Source organism: Anser brachyrhynchus, assembly GCF_964034855.1.
Source record: "Anser brachyrhynchus genome assembly, chromosome: 1".
Classification (NCBI taxonomy): domain Eukaryota; kingdom Metazoa; phylum Chordata; class Aves; order Anseriformes; family Anatidae; genus Anser; species Anser brachyrhynchus.
Genome location: NC_137694.1, coordinates 92,788,548 through 92,814,972, shown reverse-complemented (window position 1 = coordinate 92,814,972; position 26,425 = coordinate 92,788,548). Strand labels below are relative to the sequence as shown.

The 26,425-nt window shown below is 37.6% G+C and overlaps 1 protein-coding gene across 1 annotated transcript; it reads right to left on the bottom strand.

Annotated features, from left to right (window-relative positions):
* On the bottom strand, positions 1-26,381 carry CIP2A (cellular inhibitor of PP2A). Its single transcript, XM_080576464.1, has 21 exons — positions 25,985-26,381; positions 24,337-24,484; positions 22,935-23,047; positions 21,257-21,351; positions 20,604-20,700; positions 19,503-19,625; positions 19,201-19,346; positions 18,413-18,488; positions 17,057-17,284; positions 16,402-16,561; positions 15,225-15,366; positions 14,441-14,540; positions 13,496-13,614; positions 9,449-9,638; positions 7,543-7,617; positions 7,348-7,458; positions 6,861-7,057; positions 5,243-5,356; positions 3,262-3,344; positions 2,621-2,760; positions 1-1,466 (listed from the first exon to the last, which is right to left on the bottom strand). Exons 1-21 carry the CDS (start codon positions 26,084-26,086, stop codon positions 1,296-1,298), a joined length of 2,730 nt encoding a protein of 909 aa, XP_080432590.1. The 5' UTR covers positions 26,087-26,381; the 3' UTR covers positions 1-1,295.
* Positions 26,382-26,425: the final 44 nt, after the last annotated feature.

Here is a 26,425-nt window from a genome sequence, read left to right as displayed (position 1 = left end):
GAGCAAATTTTTTTTTTTATTCCCCTAGTCTTCACAGAGACCAGAACAACGTCTGTAAATCTTACTTGGGCTTAATTCATAAAAATACATATGTTATAGGAACAGGTTAAAATAGATACAATTCATCTGATGTATAATTGCAACTGAATGTACAAGGCGATAGACATGAGTAGACATTTATTATACAACTGAAAACCTAAGGAAAGTCAGGTGTTTTAAGATCTAGCCATTACAAATTAGATAGAAATAAAGTCAGTAATGCTACAGAAGAGGATTTATATGAGATAACCCAAAACTCTTGTAGTTATACCAAAAAATATATATTAAGGAAGTAATTCTGCCAACTGCTAAAAGACATGTTATTCACGTCATATGTAAACTAATGAGAGGAAAGTGTTCTGCCACTCAAAAACTTCAGTTCTAGTCTTTCATATGAAAGTATACTTAAAAATTACCTAAATATTTATACTATGAACAGTATATGAAATCCCATTGGTGTACAGCAGAAAACAGCAATGCTGACAAGTATTGCATGTACCAGATTGGACTATTAAAAAAGTGCAGATCTTTTTAAAGAATGAATAAAACGATGTGGGCTTAGGAAAGTAGTATCTAATATTTACGAAGTATTTGTAGATTCATATATTTCATTATGAGCATGCTTTCCCTAATTGATGCTCCTTTTTGAAAAAACACTTTTCTACTTGCTCAGATTAATATCTCCTCAAAATTAGAAACACCTCCACATATTTACTACATGAAGTATTCACAATAATATGCTGATAAATACAGCTTGCAGTGTAATGTGTTCTAATTGATATAATCCATTTTATTTCTGTGTTTGTGCCTTAGACAGCAGGAAGCATCACTGCACAAAAGACAGATGGTATTTATAAGAGAAAGTGAACAAGATTAAGTGATGAAAGTGCTTAACATATAAAGCATACTTACCTGACTGCCAATAACAGAATAAACAGACAAAAAAGTTGAGCAACTCCCATTTTTCTATACATATTTTGGAAGGTTAATCACCAACAAAAAGGTGCATTCAGCTCCCAATACAGATGGACAGATGGATAGTATTTCTACCAAGACCACGAGAAGACCTTGTTGGTATACAGCAGTTCAGTGTTTTCAAACAACAGCCTTCACAATTAATTTTTTGTTCTCAATTGATTGTTAAGCTACTTCAGTTTTAGATGATTTTTAAGATGGATAGCATGCTAGCTTCAATTTTTTTTATTTTACATATTTATTCATATGTATTTTATACTAAAACTTTAAGAGACAGAGCCCTATAAACTGAGGTTCACTGTTTCTGCACTTAACTTGCCACCACTTAGACTGTGAATCATTGCAATCATATTGGAATGTTTGTTCAGTTCTTCCTTCTGTAATTTTACAAGTGCTTCTTTTTCTTCCAAGCGTACTTCCAATTGAGATTTTTGAACTTCCAGAGAAGATGCCTGCAGGAAAAAAAAAAAAACAAAATGTTACTATTTCCTCCATTGTTAACTGAAAAAAAACTGTACAGTATACAGCAAAAGCTAAGTGGACTGGCGGTGAATTTAAGCAAGCAATTAAAAAGCACAGTTTTAAAATTATAAGCTTGTTTCAGAAATTCTTTTCTCAGCTATACATTTGGTGCACATGAAAAGTTACAGCTACTGTTGCAATTCAAACATTAAATACCAAGGGGAAGAACCAACCCCCACATTATCATTGTTCTATTTAAGCAAGAGAAGTGGAGAAGTGCTAGTGGTTAAACTATCCATGTTTCATTTCAATCCACACACTGGTAAATATTTATTAAGAACAAGTGAAATATTTGCTATATACAGAATATCGTTCTAGGGATTAGACTTGGCTTCCAGAGAATGCCAATACTGGAAATACTTTGACAGACTACACACTTCGTTGCGATCACTGATTAGTTTGCATCGAAAATGAACCTCTCCGCATTGTGTGTTTACTGGGAGCCTTACCTATAGGCAAGGATATACCAGCTCTGCTGAAGTTTCTGGGATTTTAATTTATATATTTTAAAAATATTACCCTGTTAACTTTGTGGTATAGCCAAACTGGTCTGTCTCTCTCATGTTTTGTGAGAAGACATTGTTTTTAGAGATGAAAAATAGATATTTTATTAGAATTTCAAAGACCAAGAAAATCAGATGTATTTTGTTGTATATATACATACATACATAGCATCTTAATGCAAGGATGCAAGAAACAGGAGCAGGAAAAATAAAACAAGAAACTCCCCCCTGCATTTTACAGTAGCCAAAACTAGAAACTGAAGAGGAATGTTCTGTGTTCATTTATTTACATTTATTCACCACAGTTTTTCCTCCAAGTATTATGTACTCACACACCTTGACTTATACAATCCTCTTAAACCCTGACTGTGACTGTTCTCTTGAATTCAATTTCTTTTCTCAGCAATTCAAAACTAAAAAGGTACATAATTAAATCTGAGAGAGTTTGTTCTTCACCACCACAGGGACTGGTCTAGTTTCTTCGGTCACTTTACCACTGAAATATTGATTATCCAGCTCTATCAGAGATATAGATATCTAATACTCCAGTCTCCAGAGTGCAGATGCAAATAATGTCTTACCTTAATACTCAGTTCTTTCCTTGCTTGTTCTGTTTTACTTAATTCCTTTCTAAGAATATCTACAGTTTCTTCCACGTTGTTTTTTTCTTTCTGTTGAGCTCTCAGTTTTTCTTCCAGAACTTTTATTTTCTGTTGCAAGCCTAAAGAAAATCAACACATTAAAAGAGGGATTGTCAGACTTAAAAAAGACATACAGCACTGCCTAGGAAACAAGTATATACATATATTTTTAATACTCAATATTGCTGCTAATAAGTGAAGTACTGAGTAGTGCCACCTATTGCTAAGTTCTAGTAGCTGTTTTCCAGCATTTGCTGAAGAGTTGAAGTGAACTCTTGTAATTTGCAGTTCCTACAGAAAATAGGTTTAGTGAACATGCTGTGAAGAGATACTGAAAGAACATACGATGCTGTGCACAGATTCGGTGAAATCCATATAGTCTGGGAAATCACATTTTTATATCCTTTCAAAGATGTGTATATATACACATTTGTTTAATTCAACTGTTAAATTGCATGTCCCTGGCTACCTTTAAGATCTACAAGTTACTAAGAAAAATATAGCTGCTTATCTATAGCACAAAACATCTATTTAAACCAGTTAGTTCTTTAGGTTCAGTGATCTTTACATAAGTGACTTACTTGCTATTTTGCCATCTTTATCCTGTAGCTGTTGCTGTAATTCTTTTCTGTGATCTTCAGCTTCAACCAACTGTGCAGCAGTCCTAGAATTACAGGAGAAATTTTACTTATCAAAGTGATATATATTACCATTTCTTTGTTCTAAGAAGCTAGAATGATTTTTGTCTAACTTCTAACTGCTGTCAGGAGCTTCAAATCAAATCAACAAAATTATGAAGGGTGTTAGCACAAGTTCTCTCCTTTTTTTCCCCTCATGAAACCGTTATTTCCCTCCTTTGATCAAAGACATACAGTGAAAGCTACTGAAAATGTTCATTCCTAAAGCCTAGACACCAGAAATTGGTGCTCTTGATTACAGCCACAAAGCATTCAAGATACCTCAAAGAGATAGAACTGAAGGTAATAGAACTGAAGTTGTCTTTCAGCCAGAGTCAGAATTCACTGACATTAGTGATTGATGTATGGGGCTTTTAGCTCTTAGTATGTTCCTGATTTGACAATATCATTGCTAACACCCGTTTCATGCAAGTGTTATCATCTATGCAAACACATCTATGCGCAAAGATTTTCTAATAACATTCTGAACATCTACAGACTGTCATGTAACACTCAGCAAAAACTGAATTTTGTAAGACTTCACTGTAATCCATATATAGGTTATCTGCAGTCCTCACTAGTTAAGACTGCAGGAACTAAATATTATCCTAATTACCCTAATATATAGGTGCTCTCATCCATCCATTATAGCTGTAACCCAAGTACTTCGAACTCCACAAAGTCAATTTCCTTTCACCATTACTAACAAGCATATATCCTCTCTCATTTGCCTCACCTACATGACACCTATTGTCACTCTTGCTTACTTTATCTGCTTACTATATCACAATTTCTAAACTGCAGCCTCTGGCAATAAAGGGGTAAGAGGGATATTTCCGTAGTCTGTTTTATTTGTGGTGTTTTATTTGTGGTAGTTCAAGAATATCTATGCAGCAACCAGTAACTGATCCTCCCCATTTGCCTTTAAAAAGGAGCTCCCCCCAATTACACTGAGCTGCATACTGCACCAATAAGAGTTAGTGTCCACATTTATTCAGAAGCAAATAAATCCATCTGTACGAAAAATTTTCCATTTGAATCAGAACTCAAGGCAGTAATCAAAGCAGTCCGAGTCACTGACTAGGCAAGAGCCTGGAAGGATAAAGTGAACTTTGCAAGTCAAACCAAGAAAAGCGTTTTATTTCTGCAGTGAATTTCAGGCTTGCCTGTAAGCATATTTTAAAGATACCTTCTGCAAAATTAAGTATTAAATAAAATTTCTCCAATAGAAGCCCTATTCTTTAGATACATGGGTGAAAATTACATCAGACCTCTAATCTTAAGCCATTGAAAATAAAACTTATGATTTGTCCTCAAGGTAGAAGTAGTGCTAATTTTATGGTCAAGGAATAAAGTTTTGCACCAGAGACAGAATACCAAATCAACACTATTTCTAATATAATTTTTAATTTAGTAGGTTCTCTCCCCCCCACCCCCCCTCCCTTCTTCAGTATCTTAAAGAAGCACTTAAATCCTCAAGTACTTCTGCTGATATCTCACAACATTCTGCAGGCTAAAAGGGCATACGTGAAAACCTTGGGTGACAGTAGCATTCAACAATTCAGCAACCACCAAAAGAACCCCTATCCCTCAAAAAAACACAAAAAATCCACCCCCAAATTGTGTTATCATTAGTTCTTTTAAATTATTACTGTTGCTGTAGTCTGTAGGGATTCCCTCCTGCCCCCAACCAATATAGTAGAAAACAAAATTGAAGTCCCTACTACAGATTTTCATCTAATATACACATACAAAACAACCCTGAAGGATCTTTTACTTCTAGTTCTACTTCTCAGATGTTACTTAAAGCATAGAGAATTGAAAAATTGAATGCTGAAGCACTACTTAGTTTCACTGTCTACTTAAAGGACTGAATCAAACTTACCTGTCATTCTGCTGCTTGAGTGATTCATTTAGTTTTTTCATTGCTTCCATTTCTTTATTTAGGGAATTGCATGTAATCTGTAGATCTTTATGTTGTCTTTCAATTGTTTCATACCTACAAATAAATTAGAGTGTTATGGTTGAAGAGGATAAATGCTTCTGAAGAGCTTTTACTTTAATAGTTTGTCAAAAAAAAACTTGACATCTTCTGCGCAATCATCCCACGCAAGCTAAAAGATATATATTTTAAAAGAAAATACTTGAAAAAACAAGCTTCCCTAATTATTAAGAAAACTCCCTCCAGTAGAAAACTCTTAGAGACTGACAAAACACCGGATATCTGTGTTTAGATATCTGACATAAACAAACTGTTATAAATAAGGTTTTTGTAGTCATCTTTGAAGGGACCCTTTGAGACAGTTTATGACCTCCAGTTATCTAGTGATACTAAAAAAATGAACATAATGGAGACAGTGCAAAGTAATTAATAACAGTTTGAGGCAAATCTCATGCTTGAAGCAAATTGCTCTGCTACTTTCCTACCAAAAGGAAAATTCTCACCCCCTATGGTAGTTATCTTGTTATTTTTAAGGAACAGCATTTAAAGTCTACAGATTGTTTAGAAAGTATGTTTTTACTTTATAAAAACAGTATAACAATCAGTCAGTTATTTTATTCCAACTTTAGGAAAATTATAGCTGTTAGGTAACAGATTGAAGATGCTTTATTCTACACAGATTAGTCAAATGCATGCTCATAAAGGATATAGCTACATACAACTCAGGCAAAAAAGTAGGTACTTCCACACTGACAACACTAGATACTTATTCAAGAAAAGCCATAATGGACAAATTGCGTACATTTTTCCTCCTTCAATTACTTCCCTTACTGGCAGTGATATACCTTCAAGATTTCTGACATAATTTCTGCCTCTGTTATTAAACAACCAACTTGCTCTCAATTTTATCAGCTTCTTTGTCTTGCTGACACCTAGTGACAAAACTGATGCATGTGAATTGAAACACTACGGATATTTTAAGCCTTTATTCTTCCAAAGAATGTTTGTTTTCTTCCATAAGTAATTTCTATCCCTACGTACTTTTTATGTCTCACATGCCCTATGTGGTTTTTCATTTTATTTTAACTTTAAGAGCCTAAAGAAATAATGCTTGTAAATAATTTGGAACACATAAGGCACTTCCTTTCCCCCTACATGGATTTAACCTCATTTCAGTCATTTGCTACAAAAGTGATCAAAGATGCAAGCTCAAGAAAGACAGCATATAAGATCAAAGAAAGAAGCTGAGAGTATGGTGTAACACCATCTGAAATTAAGCACTGTCACTTTGTTTTAGAGAACAACGCTCAAAGTTCTTGCCATTTCCTGAGCTGGGCCTTCAACAACTACATTTTCACTTCTCACTCCATTTAACATATTAACTTCTTGAATGACATACTGTAACCTGCTCTGCAAGTATACAGAGAAAAGAGTACTTTTTACTTAAAACCATGAAGTATCATGTAATGTTGCCCTTCTAACATGCTTAGCTAACCCAGAACAGGGTTTCGTCACTTTGACTGACTATGAAGTATTTGCTTACAAATCCTAAGCTTTTTACCTCTGAAGAAGATCAACAGATGATTTTTTCAGTATTTCATGTTCCTCAGCAACTGTTTGCAGTTTCCTGTTGTGTTGAAAGAGCTGCTCAATATCAGTCTGTGCCCTTTCAGATTCTATCTGCTGAGCTTTCAGCAAAGCATTAAGTTCTTCATTTTTTCGTTCCGCATCCTTCAACATTGCAGCAAGAGTTCTTGCCTTTGAGGGGAAAACCCCCACCAAAAAAAAAAAAAAAAGCAATCACAAGAAATTCTGTCTTATAAGTCATGTTTTAATAGGAATATTAAAAGACATTAAAGAAACTGTTCCAAAGAAACGTCCTGTTTTCCTTTGGATTGTTATCATGAAAATTAATACTGTCCTCATTTGTAAGCATAGGTTAGCTAAGCAGGATAAAGTTTCCACATGTGCAAATACAGTTAAAGCTGCCCAGACAATTATTACTCTGCCCTATCCCAAAGTCCCAGAAAGAGACTCCTGTTACTCACCTCGGACTCAGCCTGGGCCCTCTGGCATCGGTACTGGGCCATCAGCCGATCAGCCTGAGCCAGAGCCTGAGCTTTCGCTTCCAAAAGGTCTTGTAGCCTAGATTCTTTAGACTGTGCATAGGAAGAACACTCATTTATTAACATTCCCTGAATCTACAGACAGCATTGTACCCCTACATATTAGGTTGTACTCACAGCTAACGATGCAAGCTTCTGTTCATAGACATCCATTAGTTCAGATATCCTCATATCAGTGATTGGCTCCTTCATCTGTGGAAAAGTTTTGCAATTACTGCTACTGTAAATTTGTATTTACTTGGTCAGATAACGCGTCTAAAAGAGCTTGGTAGTTTTGTGAGCTTTCTGTCCTTTTTCTGTTTACTTAGCATATATGGCCCTACAGATCTTAATTGTTCATTAAACTATGTTTGAGTCAAGTAAGAATGTTACTTGATGATTTCAGGATACATTTCTTAGGCAGTACCGCTTTTGTAATGTCAGTTTTGAACAGTTGTTCATATATGCTGATGCATTACTAAGTGCAAGTTCTCTCTGCTGTTCATACAATAAACAATTATTAAAAAGGTACCATCTCTGCACCATTTTGAACCATTATGTAAGATTTTTTTTGGCTTATTAACAACACCCACATAGCTAGCTCCAGTTCCCAGCTTGCTTTCCTGTCCCTAAAACAGGAAACCAGTAGTTTCTTTTCCTGCTTGCAAAGTTGCAGTAATATCTAGGACACAGAGAAAACTATAAGAAAAGCTTCTGTAAGCTCCCTCTGCTTTCTCTGTACAGTAATACTATTAATAGTGTTCAAAATGTTTTTGCACACAGCTGAGCTTCACACAACATATGGAATGTACAGAGATGAAGTACTACATGTTTTAGGTGATTGTGTATACGGATTTTTAACTAATGCATTTTTAAAGGAAAATTCTACTTACTAGAAGGTCTAACAAAAGACTCACTGAATATTAGTAATGTTTTCCCTCCCTCAAAAATCCAAAGAGCTGCACCAACTGTCACATTACCGGAAGCTGCTGCACTAGTGCTGTTAGGCACTGCTGCTGCTTTGACTTACATTACTAGATACGCAGCAGCGTACTTACACACTGTCACATGCAGTCCTGAAGAGGATGATCAACACGAGTATCCAGTGGCAGAGTAAGAATGAAACCAATGAAGTGTCACTTGACTTTTTTTTTTTTTTTAATATTATTCTAGCAGCTGATTGGTGGCTTGCTGAATTTTATTCTTTTCAGTTGCGACAGAGAGGAGGGTTGCAAAGCTAAGGCTGGAGGCAATGCCACTAATATAGCTGGTGAGCCATTATCAGGTACATTCTGTTCATTTTTTGCTGTTTGCGTACTGTTCTTCTGAGTCAAAAGAAAACATAGGCAACAACCCTTCACTCAGTCTGAAGTGGCTACAGAACAACTACTACCTTGCATTGAGCAGAAAAGAGAAAAAGGAAATATGTTCAGTATCTCACAGTATGGCGCCCAAAGAGGCGCACCATATGTGGTTCCTGTTTGAGTGTCTCATTTACAATGCACATTGCTGCACAGAAAAGCTTCCTTCTGAAGTAGTAATACCGCCTTTCCAAGAAGGCCACAAAAACTAAACTTGAAATGCTCGAGATATAGCTACAGGCAAGAAAATGTAAATGTTTGTGCGCCTGTTTAGACATACAAGACATGCACTGTACCCTTATAAAGCAACATAATCATCTTTATTTCATCACAGGTTACTTACAAAGAGGTAAGGGAGCTCCTTGTACATGTCTCAGCAAGTCTAGTAATTTACAACTATATCTGACATCTGCCTCCACCTCTGACAGAGGGAAGAACAAGGAAAACCCAACCAGAAGAAGGGATTTAAACAAGGAGCCCAGCTTCTGATACTGCACAAAGAATCATCGTTGAATTTCTCTCAGGAACTCAGTAAAAGGAGCAAATTTTTATTAGGTAGGAAAGTAAATTGAGCTCAACTGATACAAGGCACTGTAGCCTGACACTTGGAGGTTAAGGTTTTTATTTTTCCTTAATAACTGAAAAAGTCAATTATTTAGGAAAGGTATGTAAATTTTACTAACCTCTAGTCCAGAATGAAGTTTCTGTATTAATTCCTGAATATTTGAAGTTGTGGATTCATCACCTTTAGAACAAGACAAAGAACTTCTCGGTGTAACGCTGGTCACGGGTGACTGCATTTGGATTCTTTTTGATGCGTGCTCTGTTTCTTGTTGTCTGTAAGCATTATTTGCAGCAATACTTTCACCGAGTCTGTATAAACATAAATGATATTAATGAAACAATCTGCTACAAGGATTGTTGCAAGGACTGAAGATGAAAACAGTTTCACAGCATAATTAACTTTTTTCATTGAAAAGACAGACTACTGGAACAGTTACATTTGCATTATCACACAACATTAAGATGTGGTTCCAAATACGTGCCCATACTGTCTAGAGATACTGAAAGCTGAAGGAAAAACTTAAAAGCCTATTAAGGCTAACTGTTGGAAACAAGTGCAGTACCTCACCAGAAAATGCATGTTGTTCAGCTCTCTTGAGCAAAACAGATCATCTGTGTCTTATTAGCCCAAGAAATAAGTTGAATAATGACATGTGAAACAGCATAACTATGCCACTGTTTGTAAGTAGGAGGATCGAGAAGATATTTAGTAGGAATGATTTTGTTTTTATCAGGCATAAATATAAGACTGAATCATCAAAACGCAGAGTGCTACCAATAAATTTTAGTTTTTCCCTCTGTGATAGTATTTCACAATATTATATTGAATACAGCACATTTCACATTTCACTTTTTAAGTTTTAACCATAATTTAAACATGCAGATAGAAGTCTAATAAATTCATATTCATTCGTACAAGGAAGAGAAGACAAAAGCTGAGACTTAAGTAATTACTGTACATATATCCCAGTGTCTGCATGTAACTTGTGGCTGGTATTTGCAAGGCAATTACTTGGGACATGTTCCAAATCAGAGCTTATTTTTAAGTCACCAGTCAATTTTTTTTTCCTTTCAATAAATTCCTTAATTACTAAGTTAACCCTAAGACTTCACTGAAGTGCTGTCTCAATTGCTTAAGTGAACAGAGCCAATTTCTGACTTGCATTTAGAGGCATGTTATTTGCCTATTCCTTTGTGCAATGCCAGGCATATTGAATTGTACAGATCCTTTGTTCCTCCACCCAGACAGTTTGTCACTGTCCATTACGAGAGTGTTTTACCTACACTAAATCATGCAATCATAGTATAGTTGAGGTTGAAAGGGATTGCAAATATTATCTAGAACAAGAGGGTTGAACTAAGCAGGTTGCCCAGAACTACATTTAGTAGTTTTGAATATCTTAAAGGATGGAGACCGCACAACCTCTGGACAACCTTTTTCAGTGTTTGATTGCCCTTACTGCCTTAAGAGAGTTTATTTTGTATATTTAAACAAATTTGCTTGTTTGAATTTGTGCCCCTTACCTCATGTTCTGCTAACGGCTATCACCAAGATGACTCTGGCTCAGTCTTCTTTGTTCCCTCCCATCATTTATATACATCAATGAGATCCCTCTGAGTCTTCTCAAAACTAAACAATCCCAGCTCTCTCAGCCTCGCTTTCTATTATGACACATGCTCCAGCCCCTCAAACACTGTAATGGCCCTTCACTAGACTCACTTTGATAAGTTTATCTCTCACGTTGGGAAGCCCAGACCTGGACACACCACCCCAGATGTAGTCTGACCAGAGGGGAAGGATTGCCTCCCCTAAAACTCCTAGCAATGCTCTTCCTAATGCACTCTAGGATGCTATTGGTCATCTTGGTCATCCTTGAAGACAGAAGTCACATTTGCTTTCTTCTAGTCCTCAAGAACCTCTCCCAGTCACCAAGACCTTTCAAGGATGATATAGGGTGGCCTCACATTGATATCAGCCAATTCCTTAAGTACTCTTGGTTGCATCCTGTCAGTTCTCTCAGATTTGTATATGTCCATTTTGTTTACATGTTCCAAAACGTGATCCAGTCTTCCTCCAGACTTGCCCATTGATCTCAGAGACCTGGGATTCCCAAATGCAAAGCATACCAGTGAAGACCAAGCTGAATGAGTCATTGAGTTCAACAGCCTGTAGCACATCCTGCCCTCCTTCTGCACCAATCTTGGTGTCTGCAAGACTGATTCTCACTCCTCACTCTCCCAGCTGCTGCTGTGCAGCAGTTTTTTTTCTTCCTTTTTTCCTTCTCTTAAATCTGCTCTCACAGAAGCACAAACAACATTGCTTATTGGCTCAGCTCTGGGCAGCAGTAAGTCTCTTTGGGGCCAGCTGAAACTAGCCCTTATGTAACATGGGGCAGCTGCTGGCCTCTTCTCACACAGGCCACCCCGGCAGCCCACTGCTACCAAAACCTTGCCATGTAAATCCAATACAGTGCCTTACTGCGTTATATCCGCAGCAGACACTAGGGTGCTTGGACACCACAAGGACCACAGATCAGAGCCCTGTAACAGCAAGCAGGCCTCCAGTTTCTTCTGCTGCTTCCTAGCGCTGCATACAGGTACCTCACAGAAGCATCCTGTATTGCTGATTTCCCAGAATAAGTATGAGGGCTTTTCCCCCCACAGCATCTTGCTGTAGACAATCCCTTACTTATGTGCATATTAGGGTGACCCTGATTTAGCACTGCTGTTTTTATGGCTGTAAGGTACCTCCTGTTCACATATACCCACGCCCTTTGCCTTCCAACCCAGTATACCGCTTCTTCACTTGATCGACTGTGGTCATCCCTTCCCCTGTTGTTTTTAGTTTAAAGCTTTCCTCATCATGTTAGCTAGTCCTTGATCCTGAGTCTCTTGGTCATGGAAACCACATCTGCTTGACAGGGTTTACACGACCAATTGTTGACCAACAAAATCTGTCCGCTCCTCCTCAAGCCCTTCCATTCTCACCCACAGGAAGAGGTGGAACACCACCATTGTTCCCCATGCCACAGGAGCCAGGTAACCATGCTTGATAATATCCAGGTCTCCTCTGCCATAGCATTTTTGCCCTTGTGGAAGGCTAGCAGATGGTAATAGCCTGAGGGCTAGAGAATCCTCTGTAATTTTTCCAAAAACTTCCTAAGGCTAGTCTCCCAGAAAGTAGCAAGCCTCCCTGAATGGTAAGTCAGGTTGCCACATTTTGAAGCTGCAAGGCCTTGAAGGAGGATCTGGTCTCTCTCTTTTTCATCATCTCTGTTGATGAGTCTGCTAATTTCCTTACAGCTCCTTCACTTGGCACCACAGGTCCTCAGCAGCTGCACACCTCCTGCAGGTTAGGAGACCACCTCCTGCTACCCCAGCTTAGGGAGAGGTCCAGAACACTCCCTGCAGCCTGAGCCCACCAGAGTTGCATACCTGTTCTGAAATTTCATTAGAGTTGCTGCCTCAGCTTTCAAAATTTATTTTGTAGCTCTTTTGATGGTGTTACAGACCTTCTTCTACTTACAAAATAACAACCCCTCACCCTGATTGCCCTTTTGAAGTCTATATCTAATTAGACATATGGATATTATTGATAAATAGTACTGTCATAATCATAAAAACAGCACTTATGTTTTTGGGATGAACAGTTTTAAGCTGTTATCACCATATTTTTATTTAAAAAAAGAAATAACCTTCTGTACATGCCACCATCTCTCTGAGCTTTCTCAAAAGAAAAAACAACTCAAAAAACACAACGAAGCAAGTTACCATGATTAATCCATTTGATCATCCTTCCTCCCCATATAAAAAGCAATTCAGACGCTGTTCCAAGTTAAATTTCTGTCAGAGCACTCTGACAGAACATCAGATGCAGTCCAAGTATAAAGCTCCAAGCACAGACTTCAGAAAAGTGAACCCTGAGGGATGGAAGTCACTATTATGCTCTCTAGAATCTGATATTAATTAAATAACTGTCAGTATTTCAAGTAATTCCCCTGGCCTCTAAAACCACTTCTTTCTCTTAAGTGCAGATTAAGAGGAAATGACAATTTTTCTAAAGTTACTTTCAGTTCATTTGAGGTAGTAATATGTCAAGAAACACAAGCATCACTAAGGCCATAAAAATTTCAAATCCTACCAGACTACCTCAAAAATAAACTTACACAATGGCAGGAAAATCGGGTAAGGGTGCAGCCTCAAACAGTATTCCAAGTCCCACTTGGACTTGTTCTCTGTATTCGGATGTTAAAGCAAACGTCAAAGGTGTAATCAGGCGTTGATCCTAAAAAAGAAACTACTTTAGTCAAAATATATGAGTAAAGAACAAAACCAAAAATAATACCAATGCCCATGAGCACAGAAAATTTTTATTCAAAGCTGCCTTTTTAAATTCTGCCCTTCTAAGTTTCTGAAGCCCAAAATTAATGAAACAGAACTGATTTGAAAAACAGTTCACACTTGGATGTATTTAAAATTTTGTTTTCCCAGTTAGAGTTGACATAAAAGGCAAAGAAACTACTTAATTCCTTCGAGTTTTTAAGTGCTTGATTTCCATCATAAAGGATCACAAGTGTTAAGTTTTATTAGGATTTCCTGATAGCTGTGGGACTACGATTGCTACCTATTAAGTTACACAATTCCCATTCTCCAAAGAAAACCCTCCAAAATAGCATGAAGTGTTTGTTTGACTGTCTGGTTTATTTTCCATCTACAAAGTAAGCAGCTAATGTACTATCCAGCCAACAGTGTTTTGTCTATGTAGAGTTACATCATAGATGTATACATTTAATAGTAAATAACCTCACAAACTATGTGATTACATAGTTGTGATAACTTTGTTTGCTACTTTCAAACTGTAATCCTAATGGAGTCTTAAAAGGATAATCCTTACCATGCATTATTGAAATAAGAAGTATAAAATCAAACTGCTCTTGTTTTAGAAGAATTAACAGTGAAATGGTGTTTAAGAACGGTACCCGGGGGACTATTTCCCTAACAGCTTTACTACCTCAGAGACGAGCATGCAAATGCATTTAGAACTAAAATTGCTGCAGTGCTATTATAAAGTGTATGTGTGAAGAAAAGTATATGACATTTTAAATTCATACCTGCAGAATTTTGTAGAAGCTGACTTCCATACTAGGTACGTCCTGTTTCAGTCTGCTCATAAGATCAAGTGTTTTCAAAATAGTATCAGCAGCAAGTTTGCTTTTCAACATACGAATGCAAAAGCAAAGTGGGGAAAAAAAGCAGAGAGATCTGTCAAACCAGCACTGATAAATTCAGTCAATTTACAAAATGAATAAATACCTTCATGAAGATGTTAAACATGTCTAGCAAGACATCAATGCCAACAGCACAAGAAATCACTCAGTTCCTTGGACATGCTGTTGATTTTTTCCAGTGTACCAAGGACAGCAGCGAAGCTCAAAAACACTTTCAACTTGAAAGTGAAGTGGGTTTAATCACTGGTCAATTTTATTGGGCATATAACTCAGTTATATTGATATTCAAGTCAATGACACTGAGTTGAAGGAATCCATGTTCTTTGTTAGTACAATCATTGGTTCCCCTCTTCCCATAGTATTGATGTGTGATATCACTTCACCTCAAATGAGCTTAAATTAACAGATGCTTAAAATCATTGTCCCACATCAGTGGAACTCCAGCTTACACACAAAACAGTACCAGAACGTTTAAGCCAGGTTTTATATATTGAACTGACCAATGTTACATTCTATTGCCACAGAAATACTAAATCTGATTTAAAAATAGTACTGACTTACTTCAATTTGAATGGTAATTTCAACTACAGTATATTTTCTGTTGGAACAATATCAAAACTCACACAGGTCTAGCTAAATTAGATATCAGAAAAAACTGTGTGCTTACCACATTTTAGAGTCCACTACCTTTGCCCCAAAACCAGCATCAATTCCGCTATAGGTAAATTGGTGTTCGATTAGAGACACACATTGGCTGGCAGTCAGTACCTTTGAGGCATGCGTTTTCAATATGTCATCTCTACAGAGCAGTAGACTGAGTTAAGTTTTATTCTTAATATATCTATGCTTAGGTATTGTCACCATAAGGAAATATTTTTAATAAGACAGTTGCTACATCCAAGCATGACGTACTCCAAAATACTTTTAAAGCCCAACTACATAAACCACTTAAGTCACACTTAACTGACAATCCAAGAAAACTCTGCTGTTCAACTAAAAAAAAAAAGTACTTGGAAACAGACAGCTACAGGAAAATCACAATAAAATGAGGCGGCATAAAAAAAGATGAACAAAAGGGATTGAACAACCAGTGCCTAACACAAGAACTAGTTAGCTAGGGGAGAACTAGCCAATGAACTTCTTCACAGACTTCAGCTGAGATGCCGGACTACATCCTGCTGTCACATTCTCCTTACTTCAGGATACCAAGTTCAAAAAGGCAACAAAACAAAAATCAGAAGCAGAAGAAAGCAAGCTTCAAGTACTTTAGAGCTGTAGGCTTGAAGATGACATGATAGATCAGCATTCTCACCGAACTCCTTGACAAATCTGGCCCAAATCCTGTCAGAGACAGGATGTTACACTAGGTGGACTAGAAAAGCTGTTCTGAAATTCTAATGAAGGAAACCCCTTAAAAAAAAAAAAGTAAAATGGTATCATTTTGCATTATTTTTACTCTTATTTCACAAGTCTAAGTTTTTATTGTATTTGGCTGGGCACTGCATTAGACTTAGCTAGGCCAAAATACTCTGATTAAGATGGCCACCCATCCTCCTCCTTACAACTTCACCAAAAACACTCATCATTTTTGATCTGCAAAGCGCTTCTACACTGTTGAACAGCCACCACATTTTATTCTGAATCCCTGTACTACAAAATAATTTCACAACAATTAGAAAGCTACTTAAGATCTTTCAAAATGACAATGCTAAGTAAAATTAGTGCAGTTATCGCCATTGAATGCTATCAGTGTGACCCAAAACGGACATTTCTTCTAATACCTTGGAACAGATCATAGTGGAAAAATCATAAATTAACTGCCAATAGGCACGTAAAAAGGATATCTATGAGGACATTAATAGCCTTGACCATTCTTTCACACTTTCTCTTCACTAACAGCTCATCCACAATCTGTTCTGGCATCTGAAGATGATCAAGAAGAACAGGCAGCAAAAGATCCACAAAGTGTTCAGCGGAGGCACTGTTCCCACTATTAATAGCATCCTGTAATAAATTTTATGTCAATGTTTAGAGCTACTGAGAAAGGAAGACAAGCCTACTCTACCTCTTCCTCCACCAGCTTGTAATCAAGCTTTCCCAGGCTCTTGCTATTTTAGGTTTAAGACTGTTGATCAGTATCACACTGGAGAAGGAAGTTTAACAAATAACAGTGAAAGAGTAGAAACTCTCAATTCTACAAGTCCTAGAAAACAAGTCTTGTATAGCTCTGTATCTGCCATCTGGCCATCTGGCAGGTAGATATGGACAGACAGATACGGAACTGCCATATCTTCCATTTTACTTTCAGAACAGATATATTTTTGAAATACATGTCTTTAAAAGAAAAGCTGAGTGTTAAAGTATGAAATTTTAGAACAAAAGAAGTCAGGTATATTTTTACATGCTACCTTCCAAGTAAAATGTTATTAGATGTTTAAAAATTGAAACAAAAATATAGCTGCTAAGAAGCACTTTAAACTCAATTATCAGCTCTGGTACCTCAAAAACCTCTTTGAATAGCTGCAATGCTAGAACAGAACAGTCTTCAGAGCTTTCCAATGGTTGGTTTGACAAGTGTACCAATGCAACAGATGGTTCAAAAGTCTTTGAGCGAGTCACAAATCTGGTATTTCCAGAGACTGGCAAGCCAGATGGTTCCAGTATCGCCTGCCGCAGGGTATGACGCAGTTCAACCACAGAACAGAAGGCGAGCAGCAGTTCTAAGATCTGTATGAAGTGAATGAAAGAGTTCAATCGCTTTTAAAGCGATTACTCATACAGCAACTGCAACTCCCATAGCCCAAATCTAAAGAGATATTTAAGTTCTAATCAACTATTCTTGGCATTTTGAAGTTCTATGAACGATATTTTTCCCTCCATAAAGTCAAGTGAGCAGCAGCAATACAGTCCACTAGACCAAAGAAAACCATTGAGTGGTGAAGGCTTGCAACAGTTGGCATTCAGTGTACTGCTTTCCTTTCTTAAGCAAGAAAAGAAAGAGACAACTGCTGTCTACTGATCTACCAGCAGTAGAAATGCTTTGGTATGCACTGAATTAAAAAAAAAAATATGGAAGGGAAAAATATTCTGAGATATTAATGAATGCCCATGTGCAAACTCAGATGAAAATCAACCCCCCCCCAAAAAAGCACCATGTCAACATGTTTCTAAATAATAACCAATAAACAACAAAAGTCACGTACATGGAAACATGAGCATTTATTTACTGTGATGTGAAATGCACTCTTAGAAAAAGTTTAAGATTTGTTTCAAAGATATACTTTGCCCAAGCATTTTCATGACATACTGTATTTTAGTCTTTAGCACCAGATAGCCGATGTTTCATTTATTTAAGGTGGTAGTGAGACAAAGCTGAATAGAACCCAATTTGGCATCAATTTGTTCAATTACTGTGAAAGCACATACTCCCTACTTTGAAACTAGTGTCATGGTTCCCTGACCATCAGTTCAAAATCTGAGTAGCATTAATTCAAGTCTTGGTATGTGAAGTGGGGCACACACTGCATTTCTGGTGCAGTAAACCACACTTCTTACTAGCCAAAGCATGAAAGGTATTTATGTTTGCTTTTTGCCTTTATATCTGTTGCCTGAAAACAGGCACACAAAACCTGGCAAAACAAACAAAACCCAACAAAAACAACACACCAAGCAAATACAACCTGACAGGCTTTTGAATAACTACAAGACAAACTGATAAACACTAAGTCACTAAAGAGTCTTGAAATCAATTTATTTAATCAATCCTCATACACAAAGAACCTATTTATGGCTACAGACGTGGAACCAGGTTATGAGTTGTACCCTCTTAGCCTTAAGCTGACTAAGTATAAATACCTTAGATGATGAATTGGGATCCTTTCCATGAAGAAGATCTAATACTTGACCAAGGCATGAGGTGAAGTGTTCATACCTATAGCATACATGAGGGGGAAGGGGGCATAGAAAAAAAGCATTTGGAATTTAAACTTTCTTAAAGATTTATACCAAGGGATGAAACGTGACCTATTTCCTTTTTACCCCCAAGCATTTCAAGTACAGTGATAGCTTTGATGGCGTAATTTTGCTAAAAGACAAGCCCAACTCCAAAAATATCCCAAGAATAAAAAAAATAAATCCCTAAAATACACCAAGATTTTCCAGCTATTCTTATTGCTAGAAGATTCAGATGGAATTTCAGAACTAAATTCTACTAGCTGAATTTGCAGGAGCAATAGACAAGCACTCTGCACAATTACTACGTAGTGCCCTACAGTAAAATTATCACAACTTCGACAATACTATTCCACCTCAGATTAATGTAGGCCTGCAAAAAGGCACAGTAGCTGTTCATGAAGTTGTCTGACCAGTGATACTGTTGAGACAAAAAATTACTGAAAACAAGCATTAAATATTCCTTAATCAACAAGGAAAGGACATGTTTTGATTTACACTTCTGTGTGAAACAGGTAACACAAGAATCCTTGAGTTTCAGGCAGGATAGTTATAATCAACTAGTAACATACGAGAAGCATCTACAGATTTTTTCCAGGGTGTGGTTCACAATACAAATGGCATATAGCAAAAGAGCTGAACAAAAGTTTATAAAAAAAATCTGCAATACTTTTGGTAAAGTCAGGCCATACCTGGTAAGATAATCTGCAACTTTGGGGTTTTTCAGAAGATCCATGAGTAGATCAACAGAATATTTTCTTGTTAGAGTACCATCTCCATTTACAACAATATTGAATATTAACTGAAAAGTCTGATGGATATTCCGAGCATGAAAGAGCTAAAAGAAAAAGGAAAACTATGTTCGAGAACATACTTAACTTGCTCAGGTCTCTTGCACATTAAAGTTAGCTGGAATTAGAACTCGATTTTGCCAGTGTGGCCAATAGATTTATGAACAACTTGAGAAGAGAACTGATTTCAAAGTATCACTTACTTTTTCTCCTACTTCTTCATTTAAAGTAAGGCTTGATAATATTGAAAGTGCAAACACAACCACAGTCAAACTACTGTGGGCCAGGAAACTTATCAAGGTACGATAAAAACTCTTCACATTATTCTATAACAAAAAAGAGACAGGTATTATAAGCTTTATTTTGTTCTGTAAGAGCACCAAACTTACATCTTGCTCATATTTTAAAATAAGAAACAAATCATGAATGATACAAAAATGTTAGAACGACAAACTTTCTCTAGGAAATCTCTTTTAGCATTCTTCTACTGCACAACTACTGGAGTTGACATCGATGACTAAATTCTTTGTTGAATTTGCATAAGGTAGAACAATAAAAAGAGAGGAAGGAATTTCATCACTATTTTAAAGACAAATAAGAAAGTCATTTTGCTAAGACTTCAAAGAAAAAAAAAACCACTGAAAATGGAACCTATCTCCTCTCTGATCAGATTTGAAAATAGTTCTTTCTTCCACCTCCCCTTCCTTTCAAGGTAAGCAGTACAACATTCACGGTCATGTAGATGAAATTTTATTTCTCCATCAAGAAATGTTACATTCGTACTGATTGATGAAGAGACATGAACTGGAATGGTTCGGATATGGATGTGTATTTGAGGATTCAAAGGCCCTGACCTGACATTGTTGTATTTAAAAAAAATAAAAAAATTAAAATATTAAAAGATTTATCTTTTGAAAATAAAGTCTTTTTTGGCAAGCTGCAGTAAGTTTTGCCTGAAATTCAACTACAGTCTTTATATTTTAACATTTAGTTTTTCTACAGAAGATATGTTCAAATTTTAAATTCACTTTTCCTTTGCAGAGAACGGTTACAATAACTGAATGTGTAATGCAAGCCTGTGCAACAGCAGAGCAATAAAAGAAAACCCAGCTTCCAGTTCTACTGATTGTTTTCTCCAAGTTGAGAGAAACAACCACCAACACTGGACACAACACTGAACAAAAAGGTCAGGATTATTTCTTATGCATGGAAAACATGCTTAAGAAATAGAAAGGTAATTCCTCATAGTCAAGTAACTCTTGTCCTCAAGCCAGAGAGCCATGCCACAAAAACAAAACACTTACCAAAGATTTTATCTGAGTTTGAATAGATAAGTTGTGACGACAGAGATTCGCCAGAAGCCCTAAACATGGTATCGTTAACTCATCTTCAGTGGATTGACTGGAAAGAAAAGTCCAGAAGTTTAAACAAAGATGTTTTCATTAAAGCATCCTAAATCTAGTTACAATTTTTTTTTTTTTGAGTAAGATACCATTCCTCCAAGCAAAGCAAAACTAAGATCTGCAGGCCTCAGACTATGGGCAGCTTTTAACTGAGCTAAACAGCAATAACAGGAATTGGAGACGAACACTATCAAAGGTCCTTTATTTCAGGTGTTTTTAATAGTCATTAGACTTGCACAAAATTCATATTATTCTAAAGGAAGTCTGCTCATAACAGCAAGCATAAATATTTCCCATGGCTTTTGTGTTTGTTAGCTTCCCCTTCCTGGGGGATGGGCTAAGAAGCCAATTAGCATTCAGCCACCCACAACACTACATTTGACAAACTCTAAAAACATGGTTTTTAAGTAAAAATCCCTGGTAAATTCACAGCAAAAATGTCACTGCTTACTCTGAAGACCAGAAAGTTAGTGCAATGTGCAAATCATCTTCAGGAAGTTTAGAAACCTAGCTAGGGATTTCCCATGAAGAAAAATAAATGAGTACAAACTTACATGTGGTGCATTAGAAATGAAATCAATTCATCGAGGTTGGCACCGGCGCAAAAGACTGGAATGTTGTAGGTTAGCCTCTGAAGCAGCTGAATACTCTGAGGAAATAAAAAACTATTCATATATGTCTTCCCTATAGCATCTCACTGAAGAACATAACAAGTACAAAAGGCTTTTCCTACCGCTGAAACTGAAAGGAGAAATAAACAAAGACTACAAATGAATTCATTTTCCAACTGTAATGTTAACATAATAGTTACACAAGCTGCTGCAAGTACTTGAAATAAAATATCCTACCACACTGATTACTGTGTACTTACTAAAAGCCCAGACAGGTTAGTAAAGATTTATTTTAACAGAGGAGTTAACTTTTTAGCCTATCAATTCTTCCCTTTTCCATCATCAGCCAATTCTCCATTCTGTCACTGAGAAAGGGGTTTTGTACCAAAAGTTTCACCAAAATCTAAAAGCACTTTGTAGCCTCTTGCAGAAAGCATGTTTATAGTAAAACATACCTGCTGTAAAAACCGCCAACAGACCTCAAAAACTGCCAACAGACGGTGATAGTACTGTCCTTTATACAACATTCTTCTGGCATATAACTGAGTTAATGTGACATGAATACACTTGGACATGACAAGAATCACAGCATAGCTAAGGAAAGCAGCTGATATGAAGTCTCACCCTGTAGAATACCTAACATAAGAGCTTAAAAATCTTATAACTGTATCTATTTGATGACTACAAAACCTTTTCCATTGACTGATAAATCACCTGGATCCCCAAGTCATCTTGTACTCCCTAGTATTTTGAGAAATACGCAAAACATTAGGAAAGTGTTTGTACTGGCCACTTGATTAATTTCCAACAGATCAAGGGCAACGTAACTGCTAGTAAATTCATTTTTCTGCTTTCCCTCTTCTGAAAAGAAAATTGTGACCACAGATAGCCAGCAAGTGCATGCTGAAATCTCAAAGCCACATATGAGAAATCCTGTACATATTTTCTAAAAAAAAAGCCCAACATTACTGTTCAGTGCACAGAAAGGACAGGTGTAAGTTGGTGTAGTCAGACTGGGAGATGTCATGTGTTCACTAAAAATAACTAAAGCAATAATGTCACAATGCCTACACTTGGCTCCTAAAAATGAGCTTCTATTAGCACAGCCCCTTATATTCACTAGTAAAATAGCAATGACCAGAGGGAAGGAGGCATACACGCCCTGCAAGCCTTCAGTGAGAACCAGCAACCACAGCTTTCCCTTCACTCATTCCCATTTACCTGTCAAAGTACTGATTAGCCAAAACAATATCCAGGTTTTTGTTAGGAACATTAGAATAAATTAACAAGTTTACCTCAGCTGAAAAATAAGCTTCCAAGCTCTCATACAGTGATGTTATGCAATAGAAATTTCCAGTTTCAAGAAGCATTTTTTTTTGTAACTTAATTAGAAAAGGTGAGAAGCACAAGCAATCTTAAAGAGAATATGCAGAAATCTACATAGTGCTAAAATCCTGTCATATTAGACTCACACAGCAAATAACGTACACAGCTAATGTCAACTTTCCCTCAACACACACTGTAGGTGTATATAACAATTCTTAAAAAGCTCTATCTGAAATAATGTATACTTCATAAAAGTAACTAAATATAAGCATTAATAAGCATTAGATCCTGTTACCTGTAGTAATACTGGATCGTTAAGATTAGTAGAGCTTCGATGAACCACACCTGCCAGGACACTGGTCAGATTGTAGGTATCCTGAAGAGCTTCTCTAGTGTCATTGTCTAAAACTAGAATTTAAGTATTATTAACAAAAACACCCTATGTAACAGCAAAAGCATCATTGTGTTAGCAACTTGTCTAAGCATAAGCCCTAGTCTTTGGCCATTTTTTCGAAGTAGATTTCACAAATAACTACAAATCACAGCTCCTACACACTTGAATCTCTACCTTAGTTCTGAGCTTACGGTGAATTGAAATGCTAATACTTTTCTTTGGGATGTTTCAACACTGAAGAAACTGCCTACCTCCAAAGTATAAGCTCTAACTGATATTTTATATCCCGCAGTTAAAAAGCTTTACAGCTTAAAATTAATGACCTTAGTTTCTTGCTTCATGCTAAGGTGGCAAGTAGACTAAAACTGATACCTTGATAAGGTTATCTAGCAACAGTAGTACAAAAGTCCAATTCTGCTTAGGCAGTCCTGGAAAAGGCATAGTGAACAAGGATGACAGGTAAAGCAACAGATCAGCTGGAGGAGGACTGACTCTTAAAATTATCCAGACTGCACAGGTTGTGAAAAATAATTATGAACCCCAGCAACAAGTTTTACAATATTTTACAACATTTTAAAATAACCATTAAAAAAAAAGAAAGACGAATAAGGGGTCATCCTAAAGGTCCCAAAACACCAAGAACCACCCACACCTAAGGGAAAAACTCTAAGCAGAGAGCAAAGGGATAATTTTTCCCTCTATATGTAACCTAAATACATAGGTTATGGTGAACACAGAGCTCCCTAGACAGTTAAGTCCCACTTTTTATGGGAAAAGGGAAAAAAAATCCATCCCAACAAACAAGAGGCTCCAGAACCTGTTTTCTAATTTGGAAACTTGAAGTACCTGGGCCCAGGACATCGTAGAATCCACACTGCTGCCTAGCAAGCACTCCAATAGGAGAACTAAACTGAGGCAAAGACAATCATTGATATAATATTGTTCTTCCCTCCTTTCACATCCCCATGGCAGGTTTCTTAACTTAGGAAATATTTTCAAGCTCTCAAGTCAATGCCCCTACAAGGAAATAATTTCTCACACAGCCCAGTGAGGAAAAAAAAAATCTGACAAGCATGATCATTGTCATTTCACGTTAATGACTTGAACTCTGTTTCTAATAGTGATTTAAAATCTTATTTGGCCTTGTATATACAGTTGGGTTGCTCAGCCAAGCACTCCATCATGATGAAAAATACTTAGAACATAAGGTGTGAAAAATGAAGTTCAACACATGCCACAATCAGCATCTACCTTGTCTTTCCTTTCTCAGACCCAAAATTAGAAATTAAAATGCAAGCTTTACCTAGCTGTGATAGTAAAGTAACCAAAGCCAAGGTTAGAGAAGGGTCTATATTAGCATCCTCAAGGAGTTCTACTAAGCAATTAAGACATTCACTTGGTAGAATCTGTTTTGAAGCAAATAATCGTGTAAGCTTCAGTCCCGAGATAACCTGGAGATGAAAGGAGAAAAACAACCTCAATTACTTAACTGCAGCAAAGTATTTAATAGAGAAGTCAAAGCACAAAGTTACATTAACTATATTTTGCCATGTTTGACAAACTGAGAATGTATCCGCCACTCTAATAGGACATCCATATTTGAATTTGCTGCATACACACAAAAAAGTTTTTTTTTTTTTTTTTTTTTTTTATTCCTCTGTACGCACCTCCTTTACTCTTTGAAAATACCAAGTTTATGTTGCGGTCAGTTATGACATTTTGGGACTTGTTTTGTTTGCTTGCCTTTTGACAGCATTCATTGTAACAACACATTCTTGTTAAAATGTAGCAGAACAACACTTACTATTTCTTCGCATATTGAAAAGAATTAATACCAGGTTGTTCTTCATACAGATTTTAGCATAAATAAAAGACAGGATTTATTTGCTCTTAAAGAACGATCATACATACTGCTCTTTACAAACGTTTATTGATTAGCCTTCAGCTCAACCCAATAACCTATTTTCTGAAGAAGTGGACAGAAATACAAAGGTATTACTCTGCTTGAAGGTAAAATGTAATAGTGCTGTTTTGTGAGTACTCTATGCTTAAGATGAAAAAGGGAACTTGTTTTCTGGAAAGCCCATATGTTGAAAATGATACACCTGCACATCAACACAGGTAGACATGAGTTATATGTGGATAATAGTGCAACAAAGCATTGTTTTTGCACATCCCCTGTGTGCCTCTCTACAGCGGATATGGAGAAGGAAGTTAAGCCAAGTACCAGTTTTTATATTAATGTTTTAGTATTAGCAATAAAAATAATGTATTTGGAAAAGATACTTCACAGAGTAAGCAATTAAGCCAGCGTGTTAGTCTCTGATCTCACCAAACAAGCCCCCCTGAAGAGGCTCTACACGAGGTCAGGGAAATAAACAAGACTACTCCTTAGGGGCAAACCCATCTGTTTACAAGTTGCATGAAAAAGAGAGAGGCCAGACACAAGAGCGGTCCATCATTTAGACTGTATTCTTAAGTCACAAAACTGAATGATTCTTGCTGGGAAGAATTCAGGGGATCTGGAAAAACGTCCTTTATATGCTTAGCATATATGCATGTAAGAGTACAGCACACATCTGTAGGAATATACACACAGAAAAAGCATACAATTGTACAATAAAGGATGAAGTAAGAGCAGAGGAACAGAACTAAACATTGAAACGTTTCTTCTGCCCTGGCCATCCGGCACCGGGAGGGTTTCCCCTTCCACACCGGACACCTGGGGCCGCTGCGGGGCCGAGCCCACCATGGCCCCAGAGCCCAAAACGATGGTGGCGGAGAGAGGCCAGCCGCGGCCGGGCACCGTGGCGGTGCGAGAGGAGCCGCCCAGCTCCGCGATCCTGAGGGAACCCCACTGCCAACCCCTCACCCCGAGCCGTGCCGCTCCTCCGCCGCTCCTCCGCCCCTCCCACCGCAGCCTGAAGCCCCAGCACCGGCGCCATCCTCACCTCCAGGCTACGCTGGACGAGCGCCGCGTTGCACGGCGTCTTAGCAGCCTTATACTGCGTGGCTGCCAGGAGCAGCGACTTCATGCAGCCCGAGACATCCATGGCACCCCCCGGCTACCCCCTCAGAGGAGGGAGCAACAAAACCCGTTCGTATTTCCCGCCGCCGCAGCCATTTTGGCGGCAGCATCCACTGAGCAGGAGCGCCCGCCTACCGCGCGGGGCACGGCGGGAGGCGCCGCCACCGCCATTTTCCTGCCGGGAGCGGGGTGGATGGGGGGGGGCTGGCAGCAGGCGTGTGTGGTGCCGCTTTGGTGCTGAGGGAAAAGAGGGGAAGAGCCGGGACGTGGAGCCCCTTGGGTGGGCGCTTCCGCCGGGATGTTCCTTCCCGTACGACTGCGGTGTTAGGAAGTTGCTACTGGGGGCTGAAACTTTTGAGCGTGC

Coding starts and splice junctions, on each gene's coding strand:
- CIP2A (XM_080576464.1), bottom strand. CDS start 26,086: ATGGATGTCTCGGGCTGCATGAAGTCGCTGCTCCTGGCAGCCACGCAG. Junction 17,285..18,412: donor ATCCCAATTCATCATCTAAG/GTATTTATACTT, acceptor CACTTCATACAG/ATCTTAGAACTGCTGCTCGC. Junction 2,761..3,261: donor TAAAGATGGCAAAATAGCAA/GTAAGTCACTTA, acceptor GATTTTCTTTAG/GCTTGCAACAGAAAATAAAA.